The sequence below is a fragment of the Mus pahari genome, chromosome 14, assembly GCF_900095145.1.
Source record: "Mus pahari chromosome 14, PAHARI_EIJ_v1.1, whole genome shotgun sequence".
Lineage (NCBI taxonomy): Eukaryota > Metazoa > Chordata > Mammalia > Rodentia > Muridae > Mus > Mus pahari.
Window position 1 is genome coordinate 62,059,656 of NC_034603.1, and position 21,723 is coordinate 62,081,378.

Sequence of the window (21,723 nt, forward strand, 5' to 3'; positions counted from 1 at the left end):
GATGGTTGTGAGCCACCATGTGGTTGCTGGGAATTGAACTCAGGACCTCTGGAAGAGCAGTCAGTGCTCTTAACTGCTGAGCCATCTCTCCAGCCCTTCTATAACCATTTAATTTTTTTTAATTTAAAAATAAAAAGAAACCAGAAGAAAAATAAAAAAGAAAAATAAAAAAAAAATAAAAAAAACCAAACAACAAAACCAAGTTCTTTCTCTTTCCCAACACCTAAAAACAAAATAAGATCCATTGTCTCTATGGATTTACGTGTTCTGTATATTTCATAGAAGCACACAGTATGTGTCTTTGGTGACTGGTGTCTTTCACAGTCATGTTTTCAGGGTCCTTCTGTGGCCATACTGTGCATGCACCACTACTGCCTAAGTTTTCATAGCTGAATAATATTCCACTGTGTGGCTATGCCACATTTTGTTTAAGCATTTGTTGCTTGATGGATGGTTAGCGTGCTCCCCTTTCTTGGCTATTACGGATAACGCTGCTACAAACATTCACGTACAAATATTTTGAACGGGTGTGTTTTCACAGTTCTCTTGTGTGTACACTTAAGTCTGCCTGAAACGGCTGGGTTACACGCAAGAGTCATTCTTTCAACAATTAGTGACTGTAGGTCGTAGCCCAGGATAATAATTGCAGTCTTCCTGGATCTCAATTTAACATAATACCAGTAACTTAGGTTTATAAGGAATTAAATGAAATTGTGCATCAACAACCAGTCAAGCATAGAATCTAGCTGACCCTCACCCTGGTCCCTCCCTAGGGACCTTCATGTGGCTCCTGGAGTGGGACAAACATTCGTGCTGGTCACACTCCTTGCTTCTGGGGCCCACGGTCCACTGCAGAAGTCGCCGGAGGTCCCGGCCACAAACCCCAAGAGATCTGGGCTCACCTGCTGCTGCTCCCGCCACTCTTTGAATTGCACGGAAGACCCGGAAGTGGATCTATCCCGGTAGCGGAAGCAGACTTCGCAGCCTGGAAGTGAATGTGAAGTAAATATGGCGGCGGCGGCGGCGCTTACACTGAGGACGCGGGCAGCAGGTAGCTCAGCACTGTGGCTGTTTCGGGCCGAGACAGCAGGGAGGCTGGGAGATGGAAACTGGAGCCCATGGTGAACCTAGATACGGGGAAGGAGTGAGGGTCTCGCGGCCTTTGGAGGGCGACTGGCTCCGGTCACGTGACACGTGGTGGGCGGTGCCGCGCGGAGGGTCGGGGTGTAGAATGATAGCCTGGTGGATGGTTGTCGCCTCTGGGTTTCTGTGGATCCCTCCGGATTTGAAGAAGACTAAGTTCAAAACATTTAACTGAGCAGATATGCAGGACTTAGCTTTTTTCCTTTCCTCGCTTTTGAGGTAGATTCTCACTGTGACGTTTGCCGTCTTAGGGCTGGTATTTCAGATGTCTGTGACCATGACCAACGCTTAGGTCTGGTGAGACACTGCTCAGAGTTCCAGCACAAACATGATTTCTAACGCCTTGTGAGTTCCGCCAGTCAACACCGTGAGTGACTTGGTTGTAATCGTGAATAGTGTTGTGAAGAGTCTTAGATTAGGGGATCAAGGAGGTCTCTTGAAAAGATAACAATTAAGACCTGAAAGAGTCAGACCCCACCAAACCTGTGTAGACGGAAGGCAAGAAAATGACTTGATTCAAGTTTTACAGTTTTGAGGAGCCAATGAAGAGGAGGCAGACCGGGTGCAAATAAATAAATGAAAATGCAATCAGGTGGGACCAGGAATGGTGTGCCTGCAATTAGGAGCCTGAGGCAGGAGGATTGCATTAGCTCCAAGGCCAGTCTGGGTCACAGTCTCAAAAGCTACAAATAAATATAATAAATAAATAAAATAACCTACACACAAAACCATCTGCAAAACTTACTATATGATAGATAATCTATAAATAAATAAAATAACCTACACACAAATCCATCTGCAAAACTTGCTATATGCTTGTGGACGTTGTACATCGTGGTGCGGAGCCTAGTGCGCACCACGATGTAATCTACAAATAAATATAATAAATAAAATAACCTACACACAAAACCATCTGCAAAACTTGCTATACGATAGATAATCTACAAATAAATATAATAAATAAATAAAATAACCTACACACAAAACCATCTGCAAAACTTGTTATACGATAATCTACAAATAAATATAATAAATAAAATAACCTACACACAAAACCATCTGCAAAACTTGCTATACGATAGATAATCTACAAATAAATATAATAAATAAATAAATAAATAAACCTACACAGAAAACCATCTGCAAAACTTGCTATAGGATAGATAATTTGGCCCAGATGTTAGTGGTGATGGTAGAGAACCTGGAGAGTAGTGGGTGAAGATGACATCTGTCTGTTCTGAATATAGATTCTACAAGTTTTAATGCTCTGTAAAATGAGGGGAGAGAAGTCCTCTGTAGATTCTTGTTTTTCACAAGAACAGAGATATATGAGGGAAATAATGTAGGCAAAGCAAGACATCAGTCCCCAGTAAGTCAGTGAATGAAGCCAGGAAGCGCATGCCTGTAACCTCAGGTTATATGTGAAGTAGAGACCTGAGGATTGCAAGTTCAAGGTCTTCATGGGCTACAGGGGAGGGGGAGGGCATTAAAGTTAGGAAGATTCCATTCCATTGCTGGACATTGAAGGTGCCTCCTAAGTTCTTTTTTGTGATGTTTGTTTGTTTGGAGACACTGTATCACTATGAAGCCCTGGCTGTCCTAGACCTCAGTCTGTAGACCAGACTGGTCCTGATGTCACAGAGATCTGCCTGCCTCTGCCTCCCATGGCTGTGAACCACTACAAAAGCGCTAGAAGCTGAACGGAGGACCTCTGCAAGAGCAGTCGCTGCTGCTAACCTCTGACGAATCTCTCTCCGGCCCCATTAGCAAGAATTTCAGATAATCTTATTTTAAAAGCATTTTCATTTCATCTTTGAGAATTTTGTTCATGTATACAGTGTATTTTGATCACCTCTATCTCCTTCAATGCCTCCCTCATAATTTCCCCCCTTTAAAGTAAATGGTGTTGAGTCCTTTGGGATGATGAGTGGAGAGGCCAGATTAATGCCAATCTTGGTTGGACATCTGCTTATGGGCTCCAGGAAGAAAAGACCTTTCTGAAATGGCCTGCGGGAGCCACCCTCTGACAGGCTGCCCTTATGGTGCAAGTGTGTGATGTGCAGTGGGTGAGTGTATAGCTAAGGCAGTGGCAAGTGTGTAATGTGCAGTGGGTGAGTGGATAGCTAAGACAGTGGCAAGTGTCTGATGTGCAGTGGGTGAGTGGATAGCTAAGGCAGTGGCAAGTGTGTAATGTGCAGTGGGTGAGTGGATAGCTAAGACAGTGGCAAGTGTCTGATGTGCAGTGGGTGAGTAGATAGCTAAGACAGTGGCAAGTGTCTGATGTGCAGTGGGTGAGTGGATAGCTAAGNGATAGCTAAGACAGTGGCAAGTGTCTGATGTGCAGTGGGTGAGTGGATAGCTAAGGCAGTGGCAAGTGTGTGATGTGCAGTGGGTAAGTGGATAGCTAAGGCAGTGGCAAGTGTGTAATGTGCAGTGGGTGAGTGGATAGCTAAGGCAGTGGCAAGTGTGTGATGTATAGTGGGTGAGTGGATAGCTAAGGCAGTGGCAAGTGTCTGATGTGCAGTGGGTGAGTGGATAGCTAAGGCAGTGGCAAGTGTGTGATGTATAGTGGGTGAGTGGATAGCTAAGACAGTGGTAAGGAAGGCTGAAGCAGAGGCAAGCCCTGCACGTCTCGTAGGCTGCCCTTCCCGTAGGCTGCCCTTCCCTTGGGCAGAAGGCTGAATCTTTGAAGCAGGCAGCTGTCTGGTGTCCACTTCATCTGTTTCTGTGCTGTTTGTTTCTGCTCAGCTGGACTGGATGTGTCAGGAGCCAGAGCACAGACTTTTCTCCCCCTGTTTATGCTCACTGCCTGCTCTCCCTAGTACACATACCACCACCACCACCACCACCCACCACCCATCCACCCACCCACCCACCCTGCCTTCCCATACCATGCTTACCTCTGGCCAATTCCAGGGATGAATTGCTCCCTGCCCAGGCTTTCCCTGAACACCACACACTTAGCATCTCTGTTCCTTTCACACATCTCTCGTTTTCCCTCCTCTCCCTCACTGCTTCTCAGCTTGGCAAATGGTCCACAGAGACAAGAAAGCGCACAGTATTCGGGAGCCCCTCTGAGCAGGGTTTCGCTTTCTCTGCAGTGACAGCCCTGCTGAGCCCCACAGCACCCACAGCGCTCGCTGTCAGACACGCATCCAAGAAGACAGGTGGCAGCTCTAAGAACCTTGGTGGGAAATCACGAGGCAAACACTACGGCATCAAGAAAATGGAAGGTAAGGGCGTGCCTTTGTCACTGTTTCCCAGCCGCAGCCCACAGTGCTGCCCTGCCCCTTCTCGGAAGAGCGGAGATGCCACTTGGGTGCCTCACTCTGCTGTCTCTGCAGCCCACTGTGGCGCTCACGCCCACATTAAAGGGGTAGGGGAGATCAAGGGAGGGGCGGGGACCCCAGGGAGTTGCAGTTTCTTAGCCAGGCAGTCGAAAAAGTGTCGGCTGGATCGGGGTCAGGCGCTGTTTATGTAGGGCCGTCTTGGCGGTCCGTCCAGGAGCAGGCTTGGGGGTTGGTGGGGACCCTTGGGCTGCCATGACTTCTCAGAGACGGCTCACTGTGGACTTCTCTTTTAGGTCATTACGTTCATGCTGGCAACATCCTTGGCACTCAGCGACAGTTTAGATGGCACCCAGGCGCCCATGTGAGTTGTTCTCTGTCCCCTCCCCTTTTTTCGTCTTTCCTAGGGCAACCTTTTCATGCACATGTCTTGTGTCCTCAGCCTGTTCCTATGAGGTAGATGTCATCTCTGTTTTATGGTTGAAATGCCGGAGGCTCAGAGAGTAATGGACCCCTAGTTAAAGTCCAGATTGCCTACCATCAGATCATAGCATGCCTGGGGTCTCATTTTTCTCTTCTATAGAAAATGAAAGAAAGTTACATAAAATGATGTATGAGCACTTGCAGCTGCCTGAAGACCTAGAAATAATATGGTTTAAATACAGTTATCTTCAGAAAGTGCTGTACTCTTACAGATACATGTGTCTTTCGGGCTTTTTTATAAATCAATTTATAATTTTAATAGACATTTTCTCTTTTATGACTCCAAAAGAAGAAATATTTTTATTCAGCCAGAATCAGATTCAATGAATACTTTTCCTTCCCGTTAAAAACATCAAATGGCCTTGGTGGCACATACCTTTTACTCCCAGCACTGGGGAGGCAGAGGCAGGCAGAGCTATGTGAGTTCAAGGACAACCTGGTCTACAGAGCAAGTTTCAGGATAGCCAGGGCTATACAGAGAAACCCTGTCTCAAAAGACCAAAAGGAAGGGAAGGAAGGAAAGAAATCTAAGGGGTTCTGAGGCAGCTCAGCAGTTAAGAGCACCTGGGTTCAATTCCTAGCACCCATACTGATTCACAACCACCTGTAACTCCAATTCCAGGGTGTAACTGGCACCCTCTTCTGTCTTTGATAGTAGCAGACATGCAAGTGGTACACAGACATGAATTCAGGCAAAACACCTATGTACATAAAATTAAAATCATCAAAGACAAGCATAGTGCATGCCTTTCAACCCAGCACTCAGAAGTCAGAGGCGGGCAGTTCTCCAGTTCAAGACCAGCTTACTCAACATACTGAGTTTCAGGCCAGCCAGAACACCCCTTCTACACCTTCTTGGCCCCACGGGGGTGGGGGTGGGGATTGGATGTGAATTCTTTACTAAAATAATGACAGTAGAAGCTGGTTTGAGTTAAGTATGCTCCATGTTCTTCATGATCCTTATGAAGTAGTGAGCTTATTCCCAATCTGCAGACACAAGAAAGTAACTCTCCTATATTACAGGGTATTTAGCAATGGAAAGAGTTTCATTATGTTCCCCTTGCTGGCCTTGAATGATTCATCCTCCTGCCGCAGCCTCCTGAGTGCTGGGAGCACAGCAGTATGCCACCATTGCTTGCTTTAGACTCATGCTTTTAATCAGAGAGACACCAAACAGTATGGGACTGGTTGTGTAAGATTGTCACACATTGTTTGTTTGTTTGTTTGTTTGTTTTTGAGACAAGGTCTTGCTATGTACCTCTGGCTAGCCTGGAACTTTCCATGTATCCCAAGCTGGTCTTAACATTGCAGCAATCCCCTTTCTGAGTTTGGCAAACATCATATACATGTACCATCATGCATAGCTTCAAAATATAGCTTGAGAATATAGCATAGCATTTTTTATTTTTCCTTTAAAAAAAAAGAGTGTTGGCTTGTTCAGACCTGGAGTTACAGGCATTTGTGAGCTGCTGTGTGGGTGCTGGAAACCCAATCTGAGTCCTCTGGGAGAGCAGCAAATTTTTCTAGCCATTAAGTCATCTCTCAAGGCCCTCAAGTTTTGCCATACATCTAATTTCAAGTTGTAAAAGAAAAAAAAAGGGGGGGGGGCTGGAGAGATGGCTCAGTGGTTAAGAGCACTGACTGCTCTTCCGAAGGTCCTGAGTTCAAATCCCAGCAACCACATGGTGGCTCACAACCATCTGTAATGAGATCTGATGCCCTCTTCTGGAGTGTATGAAGACAACTACAATGTACCTACATATAATAAATAAATCTTTAAAAAAAGAAAAAGAAAAAGAGTATAAGCAATTATAAAATCTGTATTAACTATACTATTTATTAAAATACTTAACTATATTATCATCAAAAAATAGGGCAGGAAATAGATCTATCTAATGCACAGAGAAGTGAGTTCTCTGCGTAAGCTATGAAACAGGACTTAATTGTGAGTAGCCCTTGGACATCATGATTGTTTTACTAGCATGTGCGTATGTATGCTAGTACCCATACATTCTTGATCTGTATTCTCTATAGAATCTAAACTTTGTAAGTGTAAGCAAAGCCTGCTGTCGGGAGCAGCGGTCTGTCAGGAGCAGCGGTCTGTGGCACCTTTATGGGAGCCTGGCTTGGGGATCTGTCCACTGTAGCTTGTGATTGATGTGTAGCTGTGTTGATGTTACTGCTGTTAGCATTTCTTCTTGTTAGGATTGTTTTCTTCTCCCTGCTCTCTCACGGAGTTGGTGAAGGAAGTGCCATGCAGTGGAGAGGAGAGACTGGAGAGGGGCCTTTCAGAGCCTGCCCTTCTGCCCCAGGCTCTACTCTGAAGGAGAAGTCTGATGTAAGGCCTAAGGACAGACCACTTGTCTTCTTCCAGCTAACAGGGTCTGTGTGTTGCAGGTGGGACTTGGGAGGAACAAGTGCCTGTACGCCCTGGAGGAGGGGATAGTCCGCTACACGAAGGAAGTCTACATACCCAATCCCAAAAACTCGGAGGCTGTGGATCTGGTCACTAGTCTGCCCAAGGGTGCTGTGCTCTACAAGACTTTTGTCCACGTGGTTCCTGCCAAACCTGAGGGAACCTTCAAACTAGTAGACATGCTTTGAAGTCCTGTTGAGACCATTGGATGGGGCCTGGAGCCCAGGTCACAGGAGCAAGTGATGATGGAAGTCAAGGTTCAGGGTGAGGACAAGATCTCCACAGAAGAAACTGGAGAGATGGCTCAGCGGTTAAGAGCACTGACTGCTCTTCCAGAGATCCTGAGTTCAATTCCCAACAACCACATGGTGGCTCACAACCATCTGTAATGGGATCTGACGTCCTCTTCTGGTGTGTCTGAAGACAGCAACAGTGTACTCATATACACAAAATAAATATTTTAAAAGAGAAAGAGAGAGAGAGAGATGGAAAGGGACAGGACAGGTGGCTGCTTCCTGAGGGGTAGGCAAGCCATGGTGGGGTAGAAGTGCAGCAGTGTCCCTGAGGGTTCATAGCTTGGTGGCAGTTGAAGGAATTAGAGGGCAAATGTTTTAGCCCTCTCCCCATCCCCATGTACACACGCCCTTCACACTGCTCTTCAGGGTCATCCATTGCCAGTCCCTCGTAGGCTTTCCTGGCCTGGGGTCTGTCCACAGAGGCAAAGGAGGACTTTCAAGTATCTAAAGGCTTTGTAGCCTTTTCCTTGTCCTGCCCAAGGGCACTGAACAGACACTATATAAGAGTTATATGGGAAAAGCTGAGTTCTGCAGAGCACCCAAGGCTTAGAGGGCCCCAAGCACTATACAGTCAGCCGGGGAAACCTGGCCCAGTGGTTTTGTCCAACAGTTGGGCACACAAACCTACTGCCACAGGGTTTACTGGTGGGTCTTGGGCAGCCTCATACAGGCTACCTCTCTGGGGACATCATTATGACCAAGAAAAGCAAAGCAAGGAAGTCGTGCACCACTGCTCCCAGGCCTTTGCTCTTACTGATGGGTCTGTGGCCCAAGGTACCTTGCTCCTGCTTCTACAAGCTTCTGACATCTTTCCCTCCACTGCCTTCTAGCCACATCAGGCCCCTTGCCTGGCTGCAGGATGCTAGCACATACTTCATTCCCCACTTAGAGGAGGCAGTGCAAGGATCCTCGTTTACATGTCTGCTCCTTCCCCTGGATGAACCTGTGTAGGTAGAGATAAGGAGGAGCTCGGCCTTAGGATCCAATGCAAGCCTGGGTGGGATACAGGCTTAGCCTCTAAGGGAGCAGAGTCTATCACTTCACCCCAGCACCCATCTGCTCCCTCCTGTTTCCTCTAACAGCCCTCAGCATGTCTGGGAAGCACTTAGGTGAGGAAGAGGGTGTGTTCCTTCCTGGCCATTGGCTCCATCTGCTTCCCGCAGCTCTGATGGCCTTTGGAAGGTCAGTCTGAACAGCATCTTCTGCCCTCACCCCTCCATCCTCTGGTGCTCAGAGTTGGGAGTTGAGAGCCTAGGGCTGCAGCTCAATTTTATTTTGCTTCCTACATGGCTGCTGTGTGATGCTCTGTCCCTGTCCCTGAGGAGAGGCCTAGCAGTGCTGGAGTTGCCCCCTCCAGTCCACAGAAACCTGCTCTGGCTTTCCTCGCTGGAGCTGGAGAGCTAGGAAGAGACCTTTGTCTTCAGGGAGGGTTCTCTGGCAGTTTGTTTACCCATGTAAGGGAGGGGCCTGGCCAGGATGCTGCAAACATTTCCTACTGCTGCTCTGAGCTAGAGGGAACCTAGGCTCAGCAGATCTCAAAGGCCCCTTCCCTAAGGAACAGTTGCTTCTGTTAGGCCAGAAGATGGGGCCTCAGCACCTATGTACAAAAAAAAACCCAAAAAACCAAGAGCAGCTGTAGCCCCAGTGCTGGGAGCCAGAGACAGAAGGCTCCCTGAGGTTTTCAGGCTGGTCAGCCCAGCTGAAAGAAACTCCAAGCTGTAGGTTCAATAAGAGATCTGGTCTCGGGGCTGGAGAGATGGCTCAGTGGTTAAGAGCACTGACTGCTCTTCCAAAGATCCTGAGTTCAAATCCCAGCAACCACATGGTGGTTCACAACCATCCATAATGAGATCTGACGCCCTCTTCTGGTGCATCTGAAGACAACTACAGTGTACTTAGATATAATAATAAATAAATCTTTAAAAAAAAAAAAAATCTGGTCTCAAAGGATAAGGCAGAAACTGATAGAGTGGGATCCTGACACTGTCCTCTGGTCTCTGCGTGTGTGCACTCCCCCAGCACATACATTAAATGTGTACATTAAAAAACAAAACCCAGTACTCAGAACTACTGTGCTGTGGGCTGGTTAAGTGGTCCTGTGTGTGGCCTCTCTGATGCAGTCTACCATGATTTACTGCCTGTAGCTCATCTGCTGAATCCAGCTGGTAATTTTCTGTACCTGACATAAGAGTTGATATTGGTAAATTAAAACAAAATGCCAGTGGTGGGGCACACCTTTAATCCCGGCAGTTGGGAGGCAGAGGCAGGCAGATATCTTAAGTTTGAGGTCAACCTGGTCTACAGATCGAGTTCCAGGACAGACAGGGCTACACAGAGAAACTGTCTCAAAACAAAACAAAAAACCCACCACCACCACCAACAAAACCCCACCAGAATGAATGAATAAATAAACAGTCAAATAATTTTTTAAAAAAAGCCCCCCCCCCATAACCACCTGGAGAGCTAGCATCAAATACTCAGTAAAGTGGGCGACAGACAGCAAGCAGCTTCTCTTGACAAAATACCATTCTCTGTGTTCTCCTTCCCTTAGCACTTCCTGGCCGGCCAGCCACACCCTCTGAGAGCTGCAGAGTGCAGTTACAGAATGGCCCTGGAGGCCTCCGCCCCTTCCGAAGAGTGCCCAACATCAGGGGCTCTGAGCCCAGGGCTCATTTTCCAGCTCTCAGTCGGAACTTGCTACCTAAAGATTGGCAGTCCCAACCTGCCAGGCTGTGAACCACCCACCCTAGTGCTGTGTGTTGGTGATCAGGAGCGCCCTTCCGGCAACTGGGAGACCGCTGCCCCACGGGCAGCCATCAGCCACCGTCCTCCCTGAGCTAAACTGAGCTTTGCTCAGTGTGGCAGCTGATGACACGATCTTAGAGGTCCAGAAACCTCCATCCCTACTCCCACATTATGTGAGGCATGAAGAACTAATGACTGAGCCCTTCCTTACAACAGGAGGAGAATCAGATGGGAAGGCAGAGAGGAACTTAGGCACCATTCACTCAGGTCCTAGGGCCATAAAGGGAAGCCTACAGAACTAACCGGTAGGCCATAACCACAAAGCCTCTCCTGAGCAGGCTACAAAGGCAAGGCTTAAGTAGCGAGAAAGATGTATGTAGCCTTGGGGGTGGGCCTCGGTGACGCCGAAGGCCCCTAAGCTATCATTCACCACAGTCTGACCCAGAGGCGTGCCAGGTAGGGCTTTTTAGAACCACCGCTAATGCTGGCCTGCTGGGTAGCAAGCAACGAGGATTCTAAGCCTCCCAGGCCCCATTTTCCCTGCAGAAAGAAGCCCCCACTGCAAAGCTATCTGGCTTCTGGTTGAATTTTCCACCAGTTCCTGCTACAGGGACTGTTACTATTTCAAGCCTATCAGAACCGACTGACTTCTAGAAATCCAGGGGTCAGCCACCGCTCCCTCACATACAGTAGAAAACATGGGACCTCAGTTGGCCGCCTAGTTGGTTCAACTTGATACAAGCCGGGATCGTCTGGGAAGACATCTCAGTCAGGAAAATGGCTCCATTAACGACTGTTGTGGGAGGGTCTCACAACATGAGCCCGGGGAGCAAGCCAAAAAAATTAGCCATGGCCTGTGTTTAGTGCCTCCCGAGTCCCTGCCCTGGCTTCTCCTTATGATGGACTATAGGCTGTTAGACGAAGGGAACCCTTTCGTGCACGTGCCTTTAGTCATGGTCTTTGTCATAGCAGCAGAAAGCTGTTGGGGCCTCCCAGCTCCTGGTTGCCACTGGACCACCTGCAGTGGTGGTCTTCAGATCTGCCAAGCTCGCCTTACTGTCTATACTAATCGCTGTCTTTCAAAGCCCAGATCCACCGGTGGAAATCTTCAGATCTGCCAGAGCTGCTCTACTGTCGCTGTCCTTCAAACTGTCTCCACCGCCTGCTGAAAAGACCGTTTGATGTCCCAGAAGACAACATCCTTTGGACCCGCCTACGGACATTCACCTGTGCCTGCAAAGACTGGGGCTGGGGACTGGGGTTTTTCCCACGCTATATAAACTGAACTCCTTCATTAAACTTTGGGCCTTGATCAGAATAATTTGTCCTGGCTCCCGTTTCTCTCGTCCATCTATTCCATTTCAGCCCAGCCCACCTCTCAGGATGAACCCAGACCGGGCTGAAGTGAGTTTGACTGCAGGCAGAAACTCACAGAAAGCAAACAAGGACACTGAGCTTGAAGAGAGAGAGATATATTTCCTCTGTTGCATATTTCAGACTTCGCACTGAGCTTCAGGCACAACGCGACTCTTGTGAGCGCTCTGACAGACAGCCTTCCTGTGCTGCCGGTGGGCTCCCTCCTCCAGTGGGGAGGATCTCAGCAGGCCGATGGCGTGCATTTCCAAGGGAAGCCAGAGAACCGGCCCCAGCACTGCTCTAGGGCTCCCTGGCTCCCAGAGGAGAGGCCGGCTCGCCAAAGTGCAGCTCCACAGTAGCCCCCACAGATCACCTGTCCTCCGGGCCTGAGCCTGGGAGGCACCTGGGCCTCTTAAGAGCCTCAGCAGTGCATAGTTCAGGCACAGGCTGGGGATGGAGGCTCTGCAGAGGGAGGCAGCCCATGCCTCCCCAGAGCAGAAACCGATACGCTCTGTGGTGCTCCCTGTAGCCATGGCCCATATCCTGGGGCTTCTCTGAGCCCTATTGCACATCATCCTCCCTCTGCCACTCATTTTAATTATTAAAAAAGTATAAACTAGCGAGGAGCAGAGGACGAACCTCCTCATGGCTCCGGTGGACCGCTGGTCTCTTTGCAGGGCCGTTAGCAGTAGGGAGCACTGCGCCCACCTTCCCTGCCCTCCGTGTAGGTTCCTGTTGGCTCAAATGGGCATACTGCCTGGGCCTCTGGTTCTTGTCTGTGGGAGAGATGTCCCTCCGTTGTCTGTAAGGTGCAATTCCCCGGCTCCTCCGGGATGTGCTGGCTGGGGTCCTGCTACCTGAGTCGCCCGTCAGCTTTGACAGGCCCCAGCTCTGACTTGGGGTCAGGAGACAGAGAGCTCCAGCTGGTCAGTCTGCAGAGCTCCAGGGAGGGACAAGCAGAAGGTCCTATGGCACACAATCCTGCGACAGACCAGAAATTGCTCAGTTCCCCATCTGTCCAGGCCTCAAGTGCAGAACCTGTGAGCTCTGTGTGCCTCCGGGCAGCCTCCTCCAGGGCCTCTGCCTGAGGCAGATTCAGGATGCCTCTTAGGCCCTGGAAACTCTGCTCCATGTATTCGTTGTGCGGTGGTCCTGCATGCAGCCAGCTGGCATCATCTGGGGGTACAGAACAAGCAGTTAAGCAGGTCCCACAGTCCCATGGGGACCAGTCCACAGGAGTCAGGGCTGAACACAGTAGTTCCCACCCTAACCTTACCATGGGCTCTCATCTTACAGACTGGACTATGGCTACTCCGAGTGATTTTCTATGCCTGTACAATCACCAGCTGTTATAAAGCCCAAGTGGCAGCTGGCATGGTGACTCACAGCTGTAGCTCTAACAAACGGGAGACAATGGCAAGAGGGACGCTGAGAGTTCAAAGCCAGAATGGGCTATACAGTGAGTTCCAGGTGGGTAGCCTGGGCTCCAAGGTAAGGCAGAGTTTCAGTAAATAAGTAAGCAAAATTAGAAAGTGTAATTCTGAAATTCCCAACTTTACGTTTTTGTTTTTGTTTTGTTTTTTTGTTTTTTTTTTTTTTAAAAAGCTGAGGTCAGAACCTAGGCTAAATCCCCAGCCTCCCAACCTTAGAATCGTGGCGAACAAGGTACTTTAGAAAGCAAAGCAAGGTACCCTCTGGCTGTGCCACCCACATCCCTCAACCTCTTGGCAGCTCCCAGATCTCTTGGCAGCCTTTACTCTAGATTGGGCTGGCCAGCTCCACTCTATCCTTGCAGAAATGTGCCAACTTTGTCCCTCGGCTTAGAATATGTTCTACCCTTGCCCTCTGTGGTCTGGTCCCAGGCCTGCCTGCAGAGCTGACTGCTTAGTCTGCTGTTTCTGCCATCCAATGGGGAAGTGGCTTTGCCCGCCCTGCATCTGCCCAGCTCCTCATCCTTACCTCTTTGGATTACTCTTGTTCTTCCCTACCTTCTTCCCCTACCATGATAGGGTGCATGAGAAAGGGGACAGCTATCCAAGGGACACCTCATCACCACTCTTAGCCAGCACTTATCCCAGCGAGGTAACCCCTGTAGGAGTCTGCCCTTAGTCTCAGCCAGATCACCAGAGGGCCATGTGAATCTAGCCATCCCAAGCTACATGGGACCTGAGGATCACAAGGCTCCGGTCTGCTCTGTTGCACTGAGAGCATATGTATGGAGACAGGACAGGATATAGGACAAGATGCCCTATAAGGGTACAGCATTCCTGGTCCCTGGTGCGACCTGAGGCCTTTTCCGGTTTTGCTGACTTGAGCTTGAGTGACTTTTTTTTGTTGTTGTTTTGTATTTCGAGACAGGGTTTCTCTGTATAGCCCTTGCTGTCCTGGAACTTACTCTGTAGACCAGGCTGGCCTCGAACTCAGAAATCCGCCTGCCTCTGCCTCCTGAGTGCTGGGATTAAAGGCGTGCACCATCACCGCCCAGCTTGCTTGAGTGACTTTTGTCCTGGTCACCCAGGGGTCTCCCATAGTTATGCTATCCTGACTTGACGAGCGCAAAGGCTGAGTTATAAGGGCAGAGCTACATTTCAAACTAGTCTGCCTCTCTCCCAGGCTTCCCTTCCCCCACGCAGCCCTGGGGGGGTCAGCACCCTGACAGCCCTACCCTAGCCAAGCCTGGGCATCGTTTGGGCACCACTTCCCTACCTTTCCTGAGAGGTAGTTTGCGGTTGAACGTCAATGGCAGCACGAGGAAGCGGGTCTCACCCAGGGGTTCCCAGAACTGAAGCAAGCGTACAGTCCAGGCTCCCGGCCGCAGTGGCAGGCTCAGTGGGGGCTTGTACTGCGTGACTTCGGTATCCGCATCTACCGTGATGTCATACGATGTGGCCACAACATAGGTGGGGTCAATCCAGACCACAGTGGCTGTGAGGTTGGGGCCCCGGGCCCAGCGCTGCATGGCTACGGGCTCATCCAGTGGTCCCAGCAGGCCCCCAAAGTTCCGGAAGAGACGTTCTTTGGGGTCCCACTCAGTACCAACCTGTAGGGAGGGAGGCAGCTGGGCAGAAGCCTGGGAGAAGTCCTTCTATCTGCTCTGAGGCCGCCTCATGGTGTCACCTCAGGTCAGTCACTGCTTCTTTCAGGGCCTCAGTTACCCTATCTTCAAATTGAAGGGGTAGGTCTAGAACTGAAACATCTCTCTCAGCTCTGAGGTTTATTCCAGGCTGCCACCTGAACTGTTCTGTAACGGTGGGGCCCATAAAGGCAGACCACCCCCCACAATGCCAGAGCCTTAGGGAAGGATACCCAAAGCTCAACTGGACTATCCAAGCCCCAGGATGCTTTGCACTTTACATTAGAACTGACAGCTCCGTCCCTGTAGCATCTGAAAGGGCCCCACAGTGTAACAAAGGCATATGTGTGCGACATCGCCAAAGTTGCTGTTATGGGGAAAGCAGAGCCCAGAGAGCCCAGCCCATAAAGGTCTGATGGAGTCCTTACCCCTCCCTTGGTGTCTGTCCCTCTCTTCCCACTCCCTGCGTCTTGCTGGGGGTCAGGAGAAAGCAAGGGGGGAGGACCTGTCCCACCTCCAGACTCTGGAGCCGGCTGGCCTGGTCACTGTGCCCCAACAGCTTCAGCGACCTCTGGGGCATCAGCCACATCTCAAGTGTCTCTGCTGGCCCCTGGGCTGAGGGCTGCACCGCCTGCGTCACCAGGTAGCCCTGGAAATGGTCGTCATAGAAATACAGGTGCACGCTGGACGGCAACCCCCTGGGCTCAAACCTAGGAAGGTTTTGGCAGGGAGAAAGGGAGATGCCATCAGCGCACCCACTACCACCTGGAGTCCCAGGGAGGGGCACTGGGGAGCCCCAGGCATTTCTGTGGGCCCAAACCTCATACCACACATGGTCCTGGCTCTAGCTTTCTTTACTCCCCCCCCCCCACACACACACTTAATTTTTTTCTTCCTGGCTTAGACTGGGTACTCATTCTGGGCAGGGACTGTTTCTGACTTTCTCCCCCATGAGGGCGCCACACTCTAAGAGCCTGCTATATGGCAGAAGAGGCGGGGAGTCTTACCTGCAGACTGCAGTGGCCAGTGGGGATGTAGCAGTGGCAGCATGAAGCAGGCTGAGACGGGCAAAAGCTGTGTAAGCCGTGAGTAGGACGTCGCTGAGTCCGCCAGGGCCATCGGCCACGTCGTAGATATTCTCCCAGTAAGCCTTGAGGGCCGGTGTGCTGGGTGGGTAGCTGCCATACAGGTGGAAGTCCAAAATTTCTAGGACTTCCTGGTTCACAGTCGACTCGAACTTCCGGGCAAAGAAGGTGGGTCTGGAGACTTGCTGGGGCGGAAGAGGCGGAGAAGCTAAAGGGCACTGCAGAGCTCAGAACACAGGGAGGGCTGCTCTTCTCAGACCCTTTCCACCCACGGCTGCCCAGACCCAAGGGGCTGCTCCAGGCAGAAACCCACCCTGCCTCTCTGACCCTGAAAGTTTGCCGGAGGGACAGCTGGGTGTAGGTTTCTTGGGGGCCAAGGGAGAGCACCTGAAGCCGCAGGAAGTCCTGTGGCTTGAAGTCATTGGGGGAGCAGCCGCACCAGTCCACGATATGCTTGTACTGGCATTTGCAGCCCAGCTTGCGGTTCCAGTTGGTGACCCGCAGGTTGTTGTCCACCAGGCTCCCACAGGCCGGGCTGTTCTCCAGCACTGTGTGGAAGAATGACTGCAGGTGGCAGGAGAGGGCGAAGGGTGAACCATGGGCTCATCAACCAGTGCCCTCCCCGGTCTCTGCGCCTACCTGCTCGCCTACCTCGGCCGGAAGCAATGTGTATGTATAGAACTGGCGAAGCTGGGCCACGAGGGGGTCATCTGTATACACCACGTATTCCACAAAGCTGCGTGTCAGCACGAACCAGTCAGAACCGCCATCCACCACGATGCCCGCTGGGATCTGCCGTTCACCCAGGCGCCACATGTGGGAATCACACTCATGGAAAAGCCGATCCAGGCCTTGCTTCTTGATGAACCTGAGAGAGAAAGGAAGGCCGTAACTGAAGGTCCCACAGAATGGAGCCCAAGCCTTCTCTCTACCTGGCAACCAGCATGCCCTTACCTATGATTGGTTTCAGGGCTTTACAACCCAGGGCCGGGGCCACCGGGTGCCCCTGTGTGGGAGGCACTGTGCAAGAGACCAGGGCCTCGTTCCCCACCTCTCACCTGGAATTATCTCGCCCATGTGACTTGAGGAAATTTTTATCCCGGTTCTTGGATAAGAATGCTACCAGCTCCTCGTTGGTCCTGGTGAAGGAAGGGGACGTGTCCAGCAGATGCTCTGTCCCTGTCCCAGAGCAGAGGCCCTCTAGCATGAATGGCCTGTACTTCCTAGACCTTCCTTCTTACACAAATGCTCTGACCACATGCCTGGCCCTGGTCTGATGCTCTTGGGTGACGGTACCTGAGGGGCCCAAAGACGCACCCTTCCTCCACTATCTGACCTAGTACTCCAGGTGTAAACCTCTGGCTCTCCCTCATTTCTTTCTTTTTTGTTGTTATTGTTTTTAATTATTGATTTTTATTTTATGTGCATTGGTATTTGGCCTGCGTGTTTCTGTCTGTGTGAACGTGTCACACTCCCTGGAAGTAGAGTTATAGATAGTTGTAAAATATCATGTGGGTGCTGGGAATTGAACCCAGGTCCTCTGGAAGAGCAGCCAGAGCTCTTAACCACTGAGCCATCTCTCCAGCGTCACCCCCACCCCACCCCCCGTTTCCCGCCCCATTCCTTATTCCCAGTCATCATACCACCTTTTACTGGCCTCACAGCCCAACACAGGCCTGAGGCCAAGGGACCCTATCTGGGCTATGGAGACCTTAGAATGACACTTGGCAGGCAGAATGGACCCACCAACCCTGACACCACAGATGGGACTCCATTCCCACCCGTCCTCACACCTCGTTGGATAGTCAGTGGCACTCAGGTTGATGAAGAAGTCCCAGGTCCAGCCAGGAATTTCCAGAAGGTCCTTCATGCTCCTCAGGTACATCCTCAGGAGGCTGGCCCCGCCCCAGATGGTGACCATGCGCCAAGGTGTCACCCGCACATTCTCGTAGTGCTGGGCCAGTTCCACCACCTCCCGGTACAGGTAGTTGGAACGCTAAGGGAGAAGGGATACTTTGTAGATGGAGCTAGGCACCACAGTTATTGCCTTCCCCCTCCCCATGTGAGGACAGAAGGGAGAGAGCAAGTGGCAGGGACTCCAGCTCCTGACAGGCCATGTCACCCTATGCTTGACCATGCTGGACCTCAACCTGCCTTGCTCTAGGTATCTGGCCAACAATCTAGGCTACCTGTCTCCAACCTTTAGTCTCCGCTCTGTTCAACCAGAGCCTCTGGGTCTTCCCAGCTCACGGTACCTTGTCCACGTGGATATAAAAGAAGTGTTGCTCATGGTAGACGGCCTTCAGAAGACGCTTCAGCTGGCGGATAGCACGGCCATGAACCACCAGCATGTAGGCGATGCGTACTGGAGGGCCACCAGCAGGCTGCTGGGCCCGGATCTCTTCCCATTGGATGCCAGGGCTCATCTTGCCTGCATGGAGTGGACAGGGACATTAGTGAGATGAAGAAAAGGCTGCCTGCTTGCCTCCTAACAGAAGCCTAGACTCAGAGCCCTAGTCCCAGCTCCTCCTCTGCCAATTGGTACATATAGCGCTACTCCGGACAAGGAGGGAAATGAGCATGAAGATCTGGGCCACATCACCTCCCGTCCACTTCTGGAAAGGGCCAGGGTACCCTAGTCCCTTACCAGCCAGCTGGCAGTGCCGGGGCACAGACTTGGGCATTAGGTTCCCAGCTTGGTGCAGGCACACTACATTAGCGATCTCCTGTTGACACTGCTTGGTGCTGGCCCGGGCCAGTGCTGACAGTGCATCCTTGCCCACAATCTCACACTTCGGAGTGAAGGTGTTGTCCGTGGGCTGGGGGGCACCCTCCACACTCCCTGTGTCTCCATGCTGTGGGAAGCCTGGGGCCCCTATCAGTGCTTCCCCGGCTGCTGCTCCGCTCAGGTTCTGGCGGCCTGGTGCCTCTGGAGGTGGGGCCGGGGGCACCCGTCGGCTGGCCCTCTGCCGACTGGTTACCGCGCGCACCACCTTGGTCACGGGCACACCTGGGCTCTCGGCGCGGCCCCGCCAGCGTCCATGCCTTCTCCCAGCGTTGCCCCTACGCCCCGCAGAGCTGTCTGTGTCCTTAGAGCCCTCCCCAGGGTCTAGTGGCCTCGGCTTCCTCTGCCTTCCTTTCTGTAAAAGACAAGCAGATCAGTTAGTCACTTACCTCTTTCGCTCCCTCAAGTTCCATCTTGGCCGAGGTTACCTTGAACTCTGGAAGCTCCTTTTTACTTTTACCTAACAAAGTCCGGCTTACTCCATAATTGCACAGTGACATGCCAGGGCGAGCTCCTACACTTATCCATCTCACCCCATGGCACCTCATGTGCCTGCCCCTCCAGATTTCAGACTACATGGCACTACTTCTTTTTCCTGGTCTGGGCTCATACCACTTTCTCTCTCAGCATATTTTAAAATACAGGGCTGTGGGGCTGGCGAGATGGCTCAGTGGTTAAGAGCACCGACTGCTCTTCCGAAGGTCCTGAGTTCAAATCCCAGTCAACCATATGGTGGCTCACAACCATCCGTAACGAAATCTGATGCCCACTTCTGGAGTGTCTGAAGACAGCTACAGTGTACTTACATATAATAAATGAATGAATCTTTTAAAAAAAAAAAATACAGGGCTGTGCTTTCTTGAAGAGAAGAGTGGACAGACCCTGCAGAGGCCCCGGGGGAGAACACCCGATGAAACCCAGGCCTCCTACAAGGGGCTGGCTGGGAAGACATAGCATTAACCTGCACCTGCATCCAAAGCATTATGTGCCTTTCATGAAAGAATACTGAGGCTACAACAGGGGAGTGGCTCAGGAGGGAGGAATAGAAATGAAGCCTGAGCCGGGCAGTGGTGGTGCACGCCTTTAACCCCAGCACTTGGGAGGCAGAGGCAGGCGGATTTCTGAGTTTGAGGCCAGCCTGGTCTACAGAGTGAGTTCCAGAACAACCAGGGCTACACAGAGAAACCCTGCCTCGAAAAAAAAAAAAATCAAAAAATAAATAAATAAATAAATAAATAAATAAATAAATAAAAGAAAAAAAGAAAGAAAGAACGAAGGAAAGAAAGAAAGAAAGAAATGAAGCCTAAGACCCTAATACTGGATAGGTCTCCCAGGAAGTGGAGGCAAGGTGCCTTGCTGAAGGTACCCTGTGAATAATAAGGGGACCTAGTAGGAGCTGGCAGAAAGAAAATCTGACAGGCAAGCTCAAAGAGGGGCGGGGCGCTCTATAGCCACCCCCTGTATCCCCCAAAGCGGCTCTGAGGTGTGGTCAGGTCAGTGGGCTCACCTACATTAGGATTGCCTGTGGCCAGCAATCACCATAGCAACTGTTCCCTGGCTAGAAACCTGGAGTCTAGCTGTAGGTCCACAGCTGGAGGCTGCCACCCTCTGCATGTGTGACAGCATCTCTCAAGGGAACCCAGAAACCCTCCATGCTACCTGCTGTCCCAAATGACCTGTCCAGCTCCTTATGCTCCTCTGTGTTCCCTACTTCTCTTCCTCACTCAGCCCACCCATCCTTCAAGTTCCTAGCTCGAGTTCCCAGGTAGACAGCCATTTCGTTTGCCCCAGAGCAGGGTACCCCGAGCTCTGAGACTCTGGATGTTCCTGTAGAAGGCAGTGAACTGAGAAGCCACGTCAGATCATCTCCTCAGGAGCTGATGTCATGAGCAGCTGGCACATGAGGGACATGTGGCTGATGCCCGTGAGTGCGAAGGGACAGTGGCAAGGGGTGTTCTGTGAGTGCTCTGGCCAGCTCTGCCACCTCACCAGCAGCCCCTCACTGAGCACAGCCCTTCAGCTGTGAGAGCAAGCCTCAGATGGGACATCAACTGTGAGACTGTAGCCGGAGAGTCGCCCTGGCTGCCCCTTTCCTTTTGCCATCCTTGGTCGGTCCCCTGCCTCTGTGCTAGCGCTCTGTGCTCTTGTTCTTCCTGCCGACACCAACAGATGCACGCCTTGCTCGAGCGAGCGCTACCTCTCTATAGCCACCCTTCCTGTGAGGTTTGTAGAAGGTACCTGGGTTCCCCCACCCCATCTGCTGCCACTCATCAGCCCCCTGCCTCAGACTCCAGCCTTTGCCTCCCGGCAAGCCCATCCAGTCTCTTGATTTCTGCACACTACCCTTCTGCGATCCACATCCCAGATTTACATGGCTGGTCTGGAAAGCTCCCTTGAGGCTTCAGGCATGGAACAAGCAGCCTGCTTGCCATCTCTCTTGGGGCCTTAAAGACCTCAGAACCCCAACTGCAAATGCCCACCACTATCCTCCCCTACCACTCCATCAGTCTTCACGTCTCAGTAAATGACAACATTTGAACCCCAACTGCAAATGCCCACCACTACCCTCCCCACCACTCCATCAGTCTTNCCACCACTACCCTCCCCACCACTCCATCAGTCTTCACGTCTCAGTAAATGACAACATTTGAACCCCAACTGCAAATGCCCACCACTACCCTCCCCTACCACTCCATCAGTCTTCACGTCTCAGTAAATGACAACCTTTTGGGACTCAAACCAAATATACTGGGATTCTGATTTTTCCTTCAGAGGAGACAGGCAGCACTGAGAATGAGGTGAAGAGCCCCATCACTGAGCCCTAAATTACCCTTATACTCCACATCCAAGCCATCATAAATGCGTGGAAATACAGAGTTCCACTAGCTCCCCGCTGCCCTCAGCCTGGATCCCCGATGCCCGTGTCCCTTCCCGTCTCTTCTCAGCACAGCCAACCTTTAAACATCTTGTGGGCTGGTGAGATGGCTCAGTGGGTAAGAGCACCCGACTGCTCTACCGAAGGTCCGGAGTTCAAATCCCAGCAACCACATGGTG

The 21,723-nt window shown here is 51.1% G+C and overlaps 3 protein-coding genes across 4 annotated transcripts in view; 1 reads left to right on the forward strand and 2 right to left on the reverse strand.

The window, feature by feature from the left end:
* Positions 1-961, reverse strand: part of Eme1 (essential meiotic structure-specific endonuclease 1) — a 9,384-nt gene extending 8,423 nt beyond the window's left edge. The window contains exon 1 of the mRNA XM_021212851.1: positions 903-961. The gene's annotated coding sequence lies outside the window, so the exon portion shown is untranslated. The remainder of the gene's footprint in view (positions 1-902) is intronic.
* A 15-nt stretch (positions 962-976) lies between these two features.
* Positions 977-7,795, forward strand: Mrpl27 (mitochondrial ribosomal protein L27). The gene is made up of 4 exons (XM_021212853.1): positions 977-1,051; positions 4,245-4,376; positions 4,727-4,794; positions 7,311-7,795. Exons 1-4 carry the CDS (start codon positions 1,009-1,011, stop codon positions 7,515-7,517), a joined length of 450 nt encoding a protein of 149 aa, XP_021068512.1. The 5' UTR covers positions 977-1,008; the 3' UTR covers positions 7,518-7,795.
* Positions 7,796-11,830: 4,035 nt separating this feature from the next.
* Positions 11,831-21,723, reverse strand: part of Xylt2 (xylosyltransferase 2) — a 14,547-nt gene continuing 4,654 nt past the window's right edge. The window contains exons 2-11 of one of the 2 annotated variants that reach the window (XM_021212181.2): positions 18,532-19,024; positions 18,140-18,315; positions 17,678-17,880; positions 16,943-17,023; positions 16,536-16,752; positions 16,272-16,448; positions 15,807-16,069; positions 15,314-15,509; positions 14,433-14,766; positions 11,831-12,902 (exon numbers count right to left, since the gene is read on the reverse strand). In XM_021212181.2, the coding sequence (XP_021067840.1) occupies positions 12,580-12,902; positions 14,433-14,766; positions 15,314-15,509; positions 15,807-16,069; positions 16,272-16,448; positions 16,536-16,752; positions 16,943-17,023; positions 17,678-17,880; positions 18,140-18,315; positions 18,532-19,024 (2,463 nt within the window). In that variant the 3' untranslated portion in view covers positions 11,831-12,579. Of the gene's footprint in view, positions 12,903-14,432; positions 14,767-15,227; positions 15,510-15,806; positions 16,070-16,271; positions 16,449-16,535; positions 16,753-16,942; positions 17,024-17,677; positions 17,881-18,139; positions 18,316-18,531; positions 19,025-21,723 lie in introns of those variants that run through there. The other variant, XM_029546539.1, reaches the window with a different exon arrangement.

Bases quoted from the DNA above. Each gene is read 5' to 3' on its own strand.
- Mrpl27 (XM_021212853.1), top strand. From the start codon at position 1,009: ATGGCGGCGGCGGCGGCGCTTACACTGAGGACGCGGGCAGCAG. The intron at 1,052-4,244 runs GTAGCTCAGCAC...CTTTCTCTGCAG, and splicing joins ACTGAGGACGCGGGCAGCAG to TGACAGCCCTGCTGAGCCCC. The intron at 4,795-7,310 runs GTGAGTTGTTCT...TGTGTGTTGCAG, and splicing joins GATGGCACCCAGGCGCCCAT to GTGGGACTTGGGAGGAACAA.